Here is a 14,264-nt window from a genome sequence, read left to right as displayed (position 1 = left end):
GCCCCAGCTGAGTCCTGTTTCATGCTGGGAACCTGCAGGAGGGTGGGAATATCCTGCAAGCAGGGAAATGCAGGGAGGCTGCTCTGAATATCTGAGTATTTCTGGATAGTAACTAGTGATGCCAGAGATGGAAGCAGGTTTCTTTTCCTCATAGCAGAGGTGTTCCATGGGGAAACCTCTTAAGGTCACTCATCAGAGCTGTTGCTGCTCTTTGGCCTGGGAGAGTGCAGGAAATACTGATGAAACACAAAAAAACCTGGGGATTTAACGTCAAAAATGGGAATACCTCTAATTCTGTACTGCTGGATATACATTGATTTGCTTGATATGGCTGAGGGATGGGATGGCATCGAGAGGGACCCAAACAGGCTGGAGGATTGGGCTGGTGTGAAGCTCCTGAGGGTCATATGCCTGGGCAGGGGGGGGCAGTTCCCAGTACCAGCACAGACTGGGGCATGGATGGGTTGGGGGCAGCCCTGCAGAGAAGGACTTGGGGGTACGGGTGGGTGACAAATGGGACCTGAGCCAGCAATGTGCGCTGGCAGCCCAGCAAGCCAACTGTCTCTTGGGCTGCATCACCAGCAGCAGGTCGAGGGAGGGGATTCTGCTCCGCTCTGGTGAGACCCCCTGGAGCTCTGCACCCAGCTCGAGGGTCCTCAGCACAGGAAAGACACGGAGCTGTCAGAGGAGGTCCGGAGGGGGGACACAAAAATGATGTGAGGGCTGGAACACCTCTGCTATGGAGAGAGGCTGAGAAAGTTGGGAGAAGAGAAGGCGCCGGGGAGACCTCACTGTGGCCTTTCAATATAGAAAGGGGCTTATAAGAAAGATGGAGAGACTTTTTACAAGGGCCTGTAGTGACAGGACAAGGGGCAGCGGTTTTAAACTGGAAGAGGGTAGGTTTAAATTGGATATAAGGAAGAAATTTTTTATGGCAAGGGTGGTGAGGCACCAGCACAGGGTGCCCAGAGAGGTGGTCAGTGCCCCATCGCTGGAGACATTCGAGGTCTGGTTGGATGGTATCGAGTGGGAGATGTCCCTGCTCATGGGGGGAGGGGGTGGGGGGTGTCAGACTAGGTGACCTTTGAAGGTCCCTTCCAACCCAAACCATCCTGTGATGTCACGGACAGATGGTTGGCTGGCTGGCTGGACAGAGTGTCTGGGGGTGGGTGGCTCTAGGGAAGGACAGACACCAACTCTGAAAAGAGATGGACAGCTGGGTTCCCCCAGGGACCCCAACACCCCCATGCCCCCTCCCCAGGATCCCTCAGGGATCCTGAGCTGCTGGAGGGGAAGCTGAGGCATGAGGGTGGGGGGAAATGGGGTGACCCTGCATCCAGCTGGTGCCCATGGGGGGGGGTCAAGGGAGGAGAGGGGCAGAAAGAGTGCAAAATGGGGGGGGGGGTGGTACAAAATAGGGGTTAAAAATGGGAGTGCAAAAGGGGGGGCAAGAAGAGGGGAGGCTGCAAAAATAGGGGGGGGGGTAAAACCAGGGGGTGCAAAAAGAGGGGTGCAGCCATGAGGCCAGGATGCCCCCCGCCTAGCCCCCTCTGCATCTCAGTTTCCCCACTTGTGATCTCAGGGGCCATGGCGACACATTGCCCCTGTCCCCAGACACCTGGGTCCCCTTCCTGGCCCTAAGTTAAGGGGGGGGGTGTGTCAGTGCTGGGGGGGCTGCCCCAGACACCAGGGTCCCTGTGGTGACCAGGCTGCACCCCGATACACAAACACACAGTGTCACACCCGGTCCCACACCCCAACACCACAAACACCCCAACAGCTGGCCCCACACCCTGACACACCCCAGGGCCTGATGGTGGTGGTGGGGCAGAATGGGGCCTTGTGGGGAAACTGAGGCACGGGGGGACCTTGCACACAATGGGGATGCGGAGGCTTGGGAGACCCGCCCCCCCCCTCCCCCAATGGGGACACTGAGGCACTCGGAGGTGACACTACAGCACCTTTATTGCCCCCCCCTCGCCCCGGGGAGGGGGTCACTCATCGTGGCCAAGGGGTGGGGGGGCCACGGCAGCCCCCAGGGTCACCCGGGCGAGGTACTTGGTGTTGAAGCAGCGGCGCTGCTCGGGGTCCCCCTGCGAGCAGCAGCCCTGGGGGTCACGCCAGGTGTCCCGCGGGGTGGCACAGAGGGTGGCGATGCCCTGGGACAGCTGTGGACACATGGGGGGGGTGTCAGGGTGGCTGTGGGGGTCCCCCAGAGCCCCAAGACCCCCCCCCACTTACCTGCTCATCAGCGCAGGCGCTTTGCTCCTCGGGGGGCAGCAGGCAGCACCCGGACGTCACGGCCCGCAGCAGCTCTGGCACCGGCCGCCTGCAGGACATGGACACAAGGGTCATCTCCTGGGTTGGGGGGGGCTTAGGGTGGGGGCCCATATGCCTGGGTCCCCTCTGAGATGGGGGGGGGGGGGTCACAGAGGTGGGGAAGCTGGATGCCTGGGTCCCCTCTGAGATGGGAGGGGGTCCCAATTGCCTGGGTCCCCTCCCTGATGGGGGCGGTCCTGGACGTCTGGGTCCCCTCTGAGATTGGGGGGGGGGGGGCAGACACGACTCCTGGGTCCATCCCAGTCTCCCCCCCACCATTCCACCCACAGCCGCACCCCTGTAGATCCGTCCCGGGCAGGCACCTGGGCACTGGGGTCCCTTGGGTTGAGGGGGGTGGCACCCACCTCTTGGTGAGCAGGCGGGTGGGCCCGCAGAGGGAGCGGAGCAGCGCAGGGCCCGGCCGGGCCAGGCTGATGTTGTGCAGCTCCCGGTCGTAGGCTGGGTGGGGAGCAGCAGCTGCGAAGCAGCGGACCCGGGCATGGCCCCCCCCCGCGCTGGCAGCAGCGGTGCTGCCTCGTCTTCACCGCCGCCTCCTCCCGGCAGAACCGCTCCAGCCCCTTCCGCCACTGTGGGGGCGGGGGGGGTGGCATCAGTGGGGGCACCTGGACACCTGGGTCCCTTCCCTGGATGCCTGGGTCCCTCCTGGACACCTGGGTTCCCCCCACCCCATCCCAAACACCTGGGTGACACCCCACATGCCTGGGAACCTCCCAAACACCTGGGTCCCTTCCCTGGATGCCCAGGTCCTCTTCCCAAATGCCTGGGTCCCCTCCCCAAATGCTTAGGTCCCCCCCCCAGACACCCGGGTCCCCTTCCCCAGATGCCTGGGTCTCCCCTGGACACCTGGGTGATTCCCTGGACTCCTGGGTCCCTCTCAAACACCTGGGTCCTCTTCCCAAATCCCTGGGTCCCTCCTTGCCCCCCTGTGTTCACCCCCGCCCTGGCACTCACGGCATCATGGGCGCAGGTGAGGCTCCCGTTGCGGCAGCAGCGGCTGTACTCGCGCTCCAGGCGCATGCGCAGGCGGATGCGGGGGCCAGAAGGGCCAGAGGGGCCGGGGGGGCCGGGGCGCAGTCCCCGCAACCCACAGATGTTGCCCATGTTGGTGGCGGTGGGCTCGCCGGGGGGAAAGGGCGGCTCGGCAGCTGGGTCCCAGACGGTGACAGCAGCGGTGGCGGCGATGGCGTCGGGGCCCTGGGCGAAGCAGCGGCGGCGTGCCGTGCCCTGCTGCCGGCAGCAATGGTACTGGCGCGTTTTCACCCCAAATTCATCGGTGCAGAATCTGTCCAGCACATCCGTCCACTGCGAGACAGCGGGGTCAGACCGCCCCCACGCACACACTCTGGGTGTCCCCCCCCCTCCAAGCCCGGGGACTCACGGCGTGGCGGGCGCAGGGCAGTGGGGTGTGGTGGTGGCAGCAGGCGTCGAGGCGGGGCCGGAAGGCATCGAGCGCGGCAGCCTGCCGGCGCAGGTGGGCAAAGGCGGTGGAGGGCAGCTGGAGGGTCGGGGGGGGCCGGGGGGGCTGGCTGCAGTGACGGGTGATGGCGGCGGCCACAGGCCAGGCGGGGGGGAAGCCGTCCAGGGTGTTGGGCCAGGCAGGGGGGTGGCGCGGCGGGGACGTGGCGCCCATCGCCAGGATGTCGGGGGGCAGCACGGTGTCCTGTTCCTCCTGCAGCACTGAAAGGGGGGCTGGGGTGTGGGGAGGAGGCGGGGGGGTGTCCCCACTGCCCTGGCCCCAGGTGATGCTTGTCCCTATGTGCCCCCCCATCCCAATTGGTTCCCTGTCCCTGTGTCCATGCCCCCCTCCGCCTCCATCACAGTGCCCCCCCTGTCCCCAACCCGTGCTGGCCCCATGTTCCCCCCATCCATGTCCCTATCCCAAGGTGTCCCCATCCCAAAGTGTCGTCCCCCCCACATCTCCCCATCCAGGTCCCCATGTCCCCCTGTCCCCATCCTTGGCCGTCCCCATGTCCCCTCCATCCATGTCCCCATACCTGGGTGTCCTCCCGTGTCCCCCCACCCATGTCCCCATGCCCCCGCCCCATCCCCAACACCCTGTGTCCCCCCTATCCATGTCCCCACCCCTGGGTGTCCCCATCTCTGGGTGTCACCTCCCCCATGTCCCCCCATCCTGGGGTGTGTCCCCCTCCATGTTCCCCCTCCCGCCCTTACGCTGCTCGATGTGGGGGTGCTGCAGGACCAGGCTCTCCTGTACCACATGCTGGGGTTGCACCAGGGCCACCACTGTCACCGGTGGGAGACAGAGTGGGTCAGCGGGGGCACCCCCACCCATCCCCCTGCCCGGGGGGGGTGGGGCAAGTGGGGACCTCCGCCATCCTGTGGGTTTGGAGCCCCATAACAAGGAGGGGACCCAGGCATTCAGGGAGGGGATCCAGGCGTCCAGGGAAGGGACCGCAGGCATTTGGGAAGGGGACCCAAGTGTCAGGGAGCGGACCCAGGTGTCAAGGAGGGGACCCAGGTGTCCAGGAAGGGGAACCCAGGCATGTGGGTGGGGACCCAGGTGTCCGGGGAGGTGGCCCAAATGTGTGGGCAGGAACCCAGGTGTTCAGGAAGAGGAGCCGGGTGTCAGGGAGGTGACCCAGACATTCGGGAAGGGGACCCAGGTGTCCAGGGAAGGGGACCCATGTCAGGAAGGGGACCCGTGTCAGGAAGGGGACCCAGGCATTTGGGAAGGGGACCCAGGTGTCCAGGGAGGGGGCCCAGGTGTTGGGGAGAGGACCAAGGCATCCAGGGAAGGGACCCAGGCCTCCGGGAAGGGGACCCAGGTGTCAGGGTAGGGACCCAGGCATTTGGGAAGAGGACCCTAGTGTCAAGGAGGTGAGCCAGGTGTCTGGCGAGGGGACCCATGTCTGGGAGGGGACCCAGGTGTCATGGAAGGGACCCAAGTGTCAGGAAGGGGACCCAGGCATCCAGGGAAGGGACCCAAGTGTCTGGGGAGGGGACCCATGTCAGGAAGGGGACCCGTGCCGGGGAGGGGACCCAGGTGTCCAGGAAGGGGACCCAGCCATGCTGGGGTGGCGGGGGACGACGACGACCCTGCCGTCGGTCAGGGCCGTGGGACTCACCCGCAGTGCCGAGGAAGAAGAGGAGGCCAAAGGTGGCCATGGCGTCGGGTGCTGTGAGGGCCACTGCCAGCTCCGCCGCCTTATGAAGGGCTGGGGCGGGCGCAGGGCCGTATCCTGCAGGGCTGAGTCACAGCCTGACGTCGGGGCAGGGCCCGGAGGGGGGAGGGCCGACGGGGGGGGGGGGGCCGGGGGGCTGTGGGTGCTCTGCTGCATCCTGCACGCCCAAACAGGGCCACGGTCACAACCCTGACCCCAAATGCCCCAGCCAGGATTGGGGGGAGGGGGAGGGGATTGGGGACACCACGGTGGTCTTGTCCCCACCTGGGTGGCCCTGGCCCCCCCCCCCGCCCCGCCTCAGGGACCCCTGCGTCACAGCAGGGGGAAGCGGCCAGATTTTTGTGGTTTTTGCCCTGTTTTGGGGACTGCCCCGCCCGGTGAGTCACCCCTCATGCTGGCAGGGATCGGGGCGGGGGGGGCACCCATGCAAGAATCCCCCCTGGGGGGGGAGGGCCCTCAGCTCGTGTCCCCCACTCCACACTAGTGGAATCCCCCCGTGTGGGGCAGCAGGGGCAGGAGGGTGTCACGGCCTTGGTCACCTCTCTTCATCCTAGGACACAGCGGGGGGGAAAGGGGTCGTTTCCCCCCTCCCCCAGTGCAGCCTCATCCTGCCTGGCGCTAAGCCCAAACTTTTGGGCAGGTGCCGGGGAGCGGGGGGGGGGAAACAGCCCCGTCCCCCCCGTCCTGATTGCCCAACACCCGGCGGGGACGTGACTTGAGTTTGTGCAACACCCTGCCCCCCGCCCCATGCAGGGGGGGGACCCAGACATCCGGGCTGGGGGGGGGGGGGGGGGAATGAGAACCCACGCGTCTGGGGTGGGGGGACAGACCCCTGTGTCCTGGCCCCCCCCCTCGCCCAGGATGCCAGCACCAAGGGGTCTGGGAGATGGACTGAGCTGCCCAGGTCTCAGCTCCTGCCACAGCCCGGCACTGTTTCCCAGCACTTTAATGGGTATCAGGGGGGTGTCGGGACACACACGCGGGGACAGAGGGGGGGACACACGGTGGGGGGGATGTCAGAATTGCTCCTCAGCGTCAGGGACACGGGCGTCCCGCAGCTCCTGCAGCCGCTGCAGCACCCGGTGCAGGTCGCGCTCCCCCAGTTGCCGGTTGTCCCGTGTGCGGACGCTGACGGTGCCATGTGCCCGCTCCCGCCGGCCCACCACTGCGGGAGGGACCAGGTGGGTGGGGGGGGGCCCCATGTCCCCCTCTCCATGTCCCGCACAGCCCCCCACCCTGTATACCCCCTACCTTGCACATGCAACCCCCCAGGCACCCCCCCATGTTGGGCACGCTCACCCATGGGTACACCCACACGTGCCCCCACGTGCTCCTGCGTGGGCAGCCACAGCCCCTCCCCGCCCGTGACCAGCACCCACCGCCCAGGGACAGGGGGGCCAGCGGGTCCCCGGGGTGGGGGGTCTCAGGGGGCTCTACAGGGGGAGTCCCAGGGGGTCATGGGTGGTCCCAGGAGATGCTGGAGGGGTCCCAAGAGGGTCTCAGGGGGTCTTCAAGGGGAGTTCCAGGGAGGTCCAGGGGGGTCCCAGGGAATTGCCAGTGGGGGGGGGGTCTCATGGGATCCTGCGGAGGTCTCAGGAGGGGTCCCAAGAGGGTCCCAGGGGGGTGTTGGGGGAGTCCCAGGGGATTCCCAAGGCGGGGTCCCAGAAGGAGCCCAGAGGGGTCCCAGTGCTTCCCCCTAGCAGCTCCTGGGTTCCAGTGGGGGGTGGCTGGGTGCTGCTGACTCAGCGCACCTGGTCCTGGCGGGGGGGGGGGGTGGGGTGCAATCCTGGGGGTCTGGGGTGTCCATTCCCCTGCCCCTTACCCAGCTGGAAGTTGTAGTGGGCGAGCTGGGCCCGGCGGATCTTCCTGGCCAGGGTGGCCCCCGCGTCCCCGTCCAGGTCGGCCATCATGCCACCCCCTCGCAGCACTGCCTGCACCTGCCCCACAGCATCAGTGGGGGGGGGGGGGGGGGGGGGGGCACAGAGGGATGGGGGGGCATGGGGGGGCACGGGAGGATCGGGGGTACACAGAGGGACAAGGAGGGATGGGGGGCACAGAGGAATGGCGGGGCACAGAGGGATGGAGGGGACATGGGAAAGGACATGGCGGGGGGCACACTCACCTCCCGGGCGTAGTCCTCGACTTCGGGCGCCTGTGGGATGACCATTGCCTGCAGTGGGGACAGCCAGAGCGGCCTGGGGAGGGGTGACATTGGGGGGGGTCACAGGGAGGGGGATGACATCGGGGGGGTGTCAAGGCAAGGGTGAACCAGGGATGGGGTGACCCGGGGATTGGGGGGGGCTGTCCCCAAGATGGGGGTGCTCCAAGAATGGGAGTGTCCCAGGGATTGGGGGGGCGGGTGTCCTGGGGATTGGGGGGGTGCCCCAGGACAGGACTGTCCCCAAGACTGGGAGGGTACCCCAGGATGGGGGTGACACTGGGGATGAAGGGACCCTGGGGAATTGGGGGGGGTGTCCCCAGGATGGGGGTGTCCCAGGGATTGGGGGGTGCCCCTTTTGTAGCCCCAAGGTGAGAGATTTTTTGCAGGGGGGGCTTGTCCCCAAAGGGTCCCGGTTTGCCCCCAAGGGCAACCGGGACCCTTCGGGGTCAACCCCCCCTCACCATCGGCCACCGCAGCTCTCGGCCAGCACAGCCACCATGCGCTCAACAGAACCCAGCACTGCCCGGTGGATCAGCACTGGCCGCGCCACGCCCCCTGTCGCACTGAGGGGGGGACATACACATACGCAAGGGGTCAGGGGGGTGCAGGGGGACCCAGCCCCATCCTGACACCCCAATTCTGCCAACCCTAGCCCAACTCTGACCCCCCCAAGCCCCAATTCTTTTGTCTGCTCCCTCCACCCCCACCAATACCTGGCATACTCCAATACCTGGCATACTCCAGCTCAAATCTCTCCGGCATCTGGAAATCCAGCTGGATGGTGCCGCATTGATGCTGCCGCCCCAGCGCATCCCGGATCCGGATATCGATCTATCAGGAATAATGGCAGAGGGGTGTTTCCTGAAGGGTGCCAGTTTGCCCCCAGAGGCGGCAAACCAGGACCCTTCGGGGACCCCCCACCCCAAAATCTGTCACCTTGGGGCCATAAAAGGCGCCGTCGCCCGGACTCAGCTCCCAGGGCTGCCTGAAGGCACGGAGACTCCGCTCCAGCTGCTGCAGGGACAGATGGGGGGGTCAGGGAGGGATGATGTAGGGGACAAGATGCAGGGGATGTGACGCAGGGGCATGACATACAGGCACAACAGAGGGGACCAACGCAGAGGGCATGACAGGTACGATGAACAGGCACAATGACGAGGGGGACACGATGCAGGGACAGCAACATGGGACGCTGTGCAGGCAGAACACAGGGGGGACAACGTGGGGGACACGACGCAAGGGACACAATGCAGGCACGACAGAGGTGTGGTGCAGGGCATGTGGTGCATGCGTGCGACACAGGGACACAATGCAGAGGCCACGCTGCACGGATACAGCACACGGACATGACGGCAAAGCTGGGAGGTGACAGATGGGACATGCTGCATGGCAAGCAATGACACACCTGGGAGGTGACACACAGGGCACTGCAGGGAACACGACAGGGGATAAGGCGGGGGACGCCACAGCAGAGCGGGGAGGTGACGCGCAGGACGTGGGGGCAAAGCTCGGATGTGATGGACAGGTCACGGCGCAGGGGACATTATGGCCTGGCTGGGATATGGCGCGTGGGACACGGGGACAAAGCTGGGACATGGTGCACAGGGCACAACGAGGGGGACAACGCAGGGGACATGGCGGCAAGGCAGGAGGTGATGCATGGGGCACGCTGCAGAGGATATGGCGGCCAAGCTGGGATGCGATGCTGGGGATGGTGCCGGCAGTGGGGCCACGCTCCGTCCGCGTCCCCATCCCCAGCCCACCTGTTCGGCGCGGTCCCAGGTCTCGGGGTCCCCCAGGAACCCGGGAGGGCGGGTGGCCAGGGCCAGGCGGAAGGAGAAGCCCAGCGTGGCGTAAACCGTCTGCACGAAGTCCAGGCAGGCATCAATCTCGCCCTCCAGCTGGGGACGAGGTGTCAGTGGTGGCCGGGGGGTGTGCGACATGGAGGGGGGGGGACACGGCGGGGACATTCACCTGCTCCAGTGTGCAGAAGATGTGAGCATCGTCCTGCTGGAAGCGCCGCACCCGGGTCAGCCCTGTTAAGGTGCCGGGGGGCTCATTGCGATGCAGCACCCCAAAATCGGCCAGGCGCAACGGCAGCTCCCGCCACGACCGTGGCCGGTGGGTGAACATCAGGCTGTGGACGGACAGACGAACAGTCAGATGCATCATCAGCCCACCCAACCCCCCACAGCGTCTCCCCCACGTCCCCCCCACTCACCAGTGAGCTGGGCAGTTCATGGGTTTGAGAGAGAGGGTCTCAGCACCAGCGGTGAAAGAGAACATGTGGGTGCTGTAGTGCTGCCAGTGCCCCGAGAGCTCCCAGAGCTGCGGGCTGAACACGTTGGGGGTCACCACCTCACAGAAGCCCCTCCCCCGGTACTCGCTCTGCGGGGATGGGGACAGGGACAGGGATGTCAGCCCAGCCCCACGGTGCCTGTCCCAGGGGAGGGCTGCGGGTGCTGCAGGGCGCGGGAGGGACGGGGAGCTGCAGCCATGGGTGCTGCAGGGATGGGGCATGGCAGGGACTTGGGGTATAACAGGGTCTGGGTGCGGTGGGGATGGTGGGCAGTGGGGGTACGACAGGCCTGGGGTGCAAGAGGGGATGGAGTACACATACAGGGTCACGGTGCAACGGGGTCTGGGTGCAGTGGGGTGCACAGCGGGGTCAGGGTGCAGGGACAGCAGGGCTGGGGTGCAACAGGGTGCACAAGTGGGGTCACAGCACAAGAGGGTTTGGGTGCAGTGGGGTGCACAGCAAAAGTGGGTGCACAGCAGGTGCAAGAGGGTCTAGGTGCAATGGGGATGGGGTGCAGTGGGGTGCACAGGCAGGGTCTGGGTGCAGCTGGGAATGGGGTGCAGCTGCAACGGGGCTGGGGTGCAGGTACAAGAGGGTCTGGGTGCAGCGGGGTGCGCAGTGGGGACAGGGTGTGGGTGCAAAGGGTCCAGGGCGCAACAGGATGGGGGTGCAGTGGCATGCACAGGCTGCCAATGGGGCTGGGGTGCAGCAGGGTGCATGTATGTTGGGCCACAGTGCAGGGCAGACCCCAATTTCTCCCCTTACCCCCGGCGGAGGTGATGCTGACACCCCCAGGGGGGCAGAGGGGGGGCTGTGGGCGCCGTACCCTGATAAAGTCAATGAGGGTGTTGTAGACGTGGGCACCGCGGGGCAAGAAAAAGCAACTGCCGGGGCTGAGCTTGTGGAAGAAGAAAAGCTCCTGCTCCTGCGTTGAGGGGTGGGCATTACTGGGGGGTTGCCAGCAGCCACCGGCAACCCTCCAGTAACACCCACCCTCCACTGCTGCTGCCCCCACCACCATGTGGGACTTACCCGACCAATGCGGCGGTGATCCCTCAGGGCGGCCTCATCCTGCGCCTGCTGCCAAGCAGCCAAATCCTGGGCGCTGGGGAAGGCAACGGCGGCGACGCGCTGCAGTGACTGGCGGCTCCTGGCCCCTCGCCAAAACGCTGCCGAGCTCTGCCGGGAGGGGGTGGGGAGGAAATCAGTGGGGTCTGGATACCTGGGTGTCCCCCCCACCTTCTCTGCCCCACATCTAAACCTACGGTCAGGATGCGGAGGGCTGCGATCAGCCCCGTGTGCCGGAGGAGGGGGCCGCGGCAGAGCTGGAGCAGGGGGCCGCACCTGCAGGGACAGACGGACAGACGGATGGACGTGGGGACACCACAGCTCTATCTCTGCCCAGATGTGCCTCCCCTCCCTGCCCCAGAGCCCCCATGCTCACCTATAGACGGTGGCAGTAGGAGACGTCACCTCCTCCTCGATCTGCTGCAGCTGGAAGCTGTTGTGCTGGGAGGGGACACCGACGTGGGTGACAGTGGCATGAGTGACACTGAGGGGGGGGTGACACCGTGCTGGGGGTGAGGGGAGGACCGAGGCGGGTGAGAGTGGCACAGGTGACACCAAGGGGGGGGTGACAGTGAGTAGGGGTGACACTGGTCCCCGTTAGCATCACCCCGTCCATAACCCCAACCAGGAGGGTCCCGATGTCCCCAAGCTGGGCTTCCTTACCCCATACCAGCACAGGGAGGGGACATGCTGGGGAGGGGACATGCCTGGGGTCTCACCTTGAAGAGCTCGGCCAGCTGCTGGCGGGTGGCCTCGAGGCGCTCGAAGCGGTGCCTGGTGCGGGCGAAAGCGTCACAAGCTTCCTCCAGCGCCGGCAGCTCACCGCGCTGCACCGTCCTGCAGGCGTGGGGACAGGCTGGGGACACCGCGCCCCACAGGGGACCCATGTGTGTGTGTCCCTGTCGTGGTTTAACCCCAGCCAGCAACTAAGCACCACGCAGCCGCTCACTCACTCCCCCCCCACCCAGTGGGATGGGGGAGAAAATCGGGAAAAAGAAGCAAAACCCACGGGTTGAGATAAGAACGGTTTAATGGAACAGAAAAGAAGAAACTAATAATGATACTGATAACACTAATAAAATGACAACAGCAATAATGAAAGGATTGGAACGTACAAATGATGCGCAGCGCAATTGCTCACCACCCGCCGACCGGCACCCAGCTAGTCCCCGAGCGGTGATTCCCCACCCCCACTTCCCAGTTCCTATACTAGATGGGACGTCACATGGTATGGAATACCCTGTTGGCCAGTTTGGGTCAGGTGCCCTGGCTGTGTCCTGTGCCAACTTCTTGTGCCCCTCCAGCTTTCTCGCTGGCTGGGCATGAGAAGCTGAAAAATCCTTGACATTAGTCTAAACACTACTAGCAACAACTGAAAACATCAGTGTTATCAACATTCTTCACATACTGAACTCAAAACATAGCACCGTACCAGCTACTAGGAAGACAGTTAACTCTATCCCAGCTGAAACTAGGACAGTCCCCCCGCCATCTCCTTACCTCTCTCCCATGTGGACGTCGCAGAAGAAGCCGTCCTCGGTGGCCTGGGCACTGCAGAGTGTGGCTCCGTAAAACTGCTCCGCCACCGCGCCCAGGACGCAGGCGCTGGACTGCCAGAAAGCCTGGGGGGGGGGGGCGAGGATGACACACACGGAGGGGGGGACATGGGGGACACGCTGTGAGGGGAGTGGGGCGTGGGTCCAGCCCCCGTGTCCTGCGGGACTCACCGCCCGTCCCTCTGGCGTCGAGAAGTCGAGAAGCTCCAGGTCGGCATCGCTCTCCAGGGGCCGGTCAAGGTCCTGGAGGGTCCCGTTCACCCGGGCCACCAGTGCTGCCTCTGCCAGGCCCCCCCTGTGGGGACACCGGGGGGACCCTGAGGACCCCATGGGGACACCATGGGGACCATAGGGACACCATGGGAACCCTGTGGACCTTGTGGGGACACTGTGGGGACCCTGTGGAGACCATAGGAATGCTGCAGGGACCCTGTAGGAACCCTGGGGACACCACAGAGACCCCGTGGGGACCCTGTGAACCTTGTGGGGACCTGGGGATGCTGTGGGGACCCCGTGGGAACACTGCGGACACCAGAGAGGCCCTGTGGGGACCCTGTGGAGACACTGTGGGGACCCTGTAGGGACACCACGGGGACTCTGTAGGGGACCCTGGGAGCACTGTGGGGATGCTGGGGACCCCGGGGACACTGTGGGGACCTTGGCTGTCCCCACCTGGGGAGGGGAGGGCCGGGGCCTGTGCGTACCCCAGCTGCGTGGCCACCTGGAAGGGAGTGGTCTGCAGGGCCCGGCCGGGCAGGCGGCCCCCCCCGGGCAGAGCGATGCGGATGGGGGTCCCTGGGGGGGGGGCGGCCACACCCTGTCCCGGTCCCGGTCCCGGTCCCGGTCCCGGCCTCATCCCGTTGCTCCTGCACCGCCCGCAGCTGCTGGAAGAGCCGGAGGCGCTCAGAAAGGTGGGGGTCCGGCCCGGAAACCTGGGGAGGGGTCGGGGTCAACGTGGGGTCAACGTGGGGTCAGGACCCCTTCGGAGCGCGAGGGTGCCGGTGGGTAGAGGCGGGCAGGGGGGAGGGAGGGGGATGGGGCGTGGGGGGCGGGGGGAGGGTAGGACGCCGGGGTCCCGGAAGGGAGAGGGGTGGGGGGTGGGGCGGGCCTGAGCGCACCCGGTGTCGGCGCGGGGCTCCCGCGAAGAGCAGCCGCGCCCCGGCCCAGGCGGACGGCATGGCGGGAGGCTCCGCCCCTTCCGCCGCCGGCCGGACGCGGCAGTCCGCTGCGGGGGCGGGGCCGAGGCCGAAGGCTCCGCCCAGAGGCGGGACTAGATACGGAGGTCCTCTCCCAGAGCAGGGGTGGAATCCCCGCCCAGAGGCGGAGCCAGGGACGGGTGATCCCTCCCAGGGGTGGAGCCGAACGCCTGGGTCCTACGCACTGCCCGTGTGGCGAGAGCGGCGCGTCCGGTCTCAAGCTGGTCCTCGCCCGCCCTAACTCCCCCCCCCCAACTTGGAGGCCGCGTTGGACTCGCCCGCCCACGGGGAAGCCCCGCGGTCCCGGCGCGGGCAGGACGGAACCACTGACAACGCGGGGGAGGTAACGGGACCCCCTCAAGGCGGGTCCTTGCGCCTCAGGGCCCCCGGCTCTCCCACAGCCCCGGGTATCCAGAGGGGACCGGGGGTTTAGGTAGCCACGACCCCAGCCCGGCCCGCCCCCGGCTCGGTGCGGGGCCAGGCCGGCTCCACGGGGCCGGT

At 66.3% G+C, this 14,264-nt stretch overlaps 2 protein-coding genes across 2 annotated transcripts; both read right to left on the bottom strand.

Moving 5' to 3' along the window:
• Positions 1–1,994: 1,994 nt before the first annotated feature.
• On the bottom strand, positions 1,995–4,633 carry ECM1 (extracellular matrix protein 1). Its single transcript, XM_041125906.1, has 7 exons — positions 4,513–4,633; positions 3,719–4,017; positions 3,292–3,642; positions 2,834–2,906; positions 2,685–2,778; positions 2,242–2,329; positions 1,995–2,168 (listed from the first exon to the last, which is right to left on the bottom strand). The coding sequence occupies exons 1-7, from the start codon at positions 4,631–4,633 to the stop codon at positions 1,995–1,997; spliced, it is 1,200 nt and encodes a 399-aa protein (XP_040981840.1).
• A 1,779-nt stretch (positions 4,634–6,412) lies between these two features.
• On the bottom strand, positions 6,413–13,793 carry TARS2 (threonyl-tRNA synthetase 2, mitochondrial). The gene is given in 19 exon segments (XM_041125968.1): positions 6,413–6,648; positions 7,306–7,420; positions 7,606–7,678; positions 8,106–8,207; positions 8,375–8,475; positions 8,581–8,658; positions 9,408–9,545; positions 9,619–9,781; positions 9,866–10,032; positions 10,770–10,868; positions 10,976–11,122; positions 11,209–11,287; positions 11,388–11,452; positions 11,731–11,848; positions 12,512–12,633; positions 12,739–12,862; positions 13,272–13,399; positions 13,401–13,499; positions 13,686–13,793. Coding segments are annotated over 19 exon segments (2,127 nt in total). The 5' UTR covers positions 13,746–13,793; the 3' UTR covers positions 6,413–6,499.
• Positions 13,794–14,264: the final 471 nt, after the last annotated feature.

Source organism: Aquila chrysaetos, chromosome 9, assembly GCF_900496995.4.
Source record: "Aquila chrysaetos chrysaetos chromosome 9, bAquChr1.4, whole genome shotgun sequence".
NCBI lineage: Eukaryota > Metazoa > Chordata > Aves > Accipitriformes > Accipitridae > Aquila > Aquila chrysaetos.
This window is presented reverse-complemented; position numbering and strand designations above follow the sequence as displayed.

What these genes read in the sequence shown, in the direction of transcription:
- ECM1 (XM_041125906.1), bottom strand. Translation starts at nt 4,633, where the DNA reads ATGGGTGGGGGTGCCCCCGCTGACCCACTCTGTCTCCCACCGGTGACA. An exon ending in TGCCCTGCGCCCGCCACGCC is followed by an intron (nt 3,643 to 3,718) that starts GTGAGTCCCCGG and finishes GCTGTCTCGCAG; the next exon opens with TGGACGGATGTGCTGGACAG. An exon ending in ACCCGCCTGCTCACCAAGAG is followed by an intron (nt 2,330 to 2,684) that starts GTGGGTGCCACC and finishes CATGTCCTGCAG; the next exon opens with GCGGCCGGTGCCAGAGCTGC.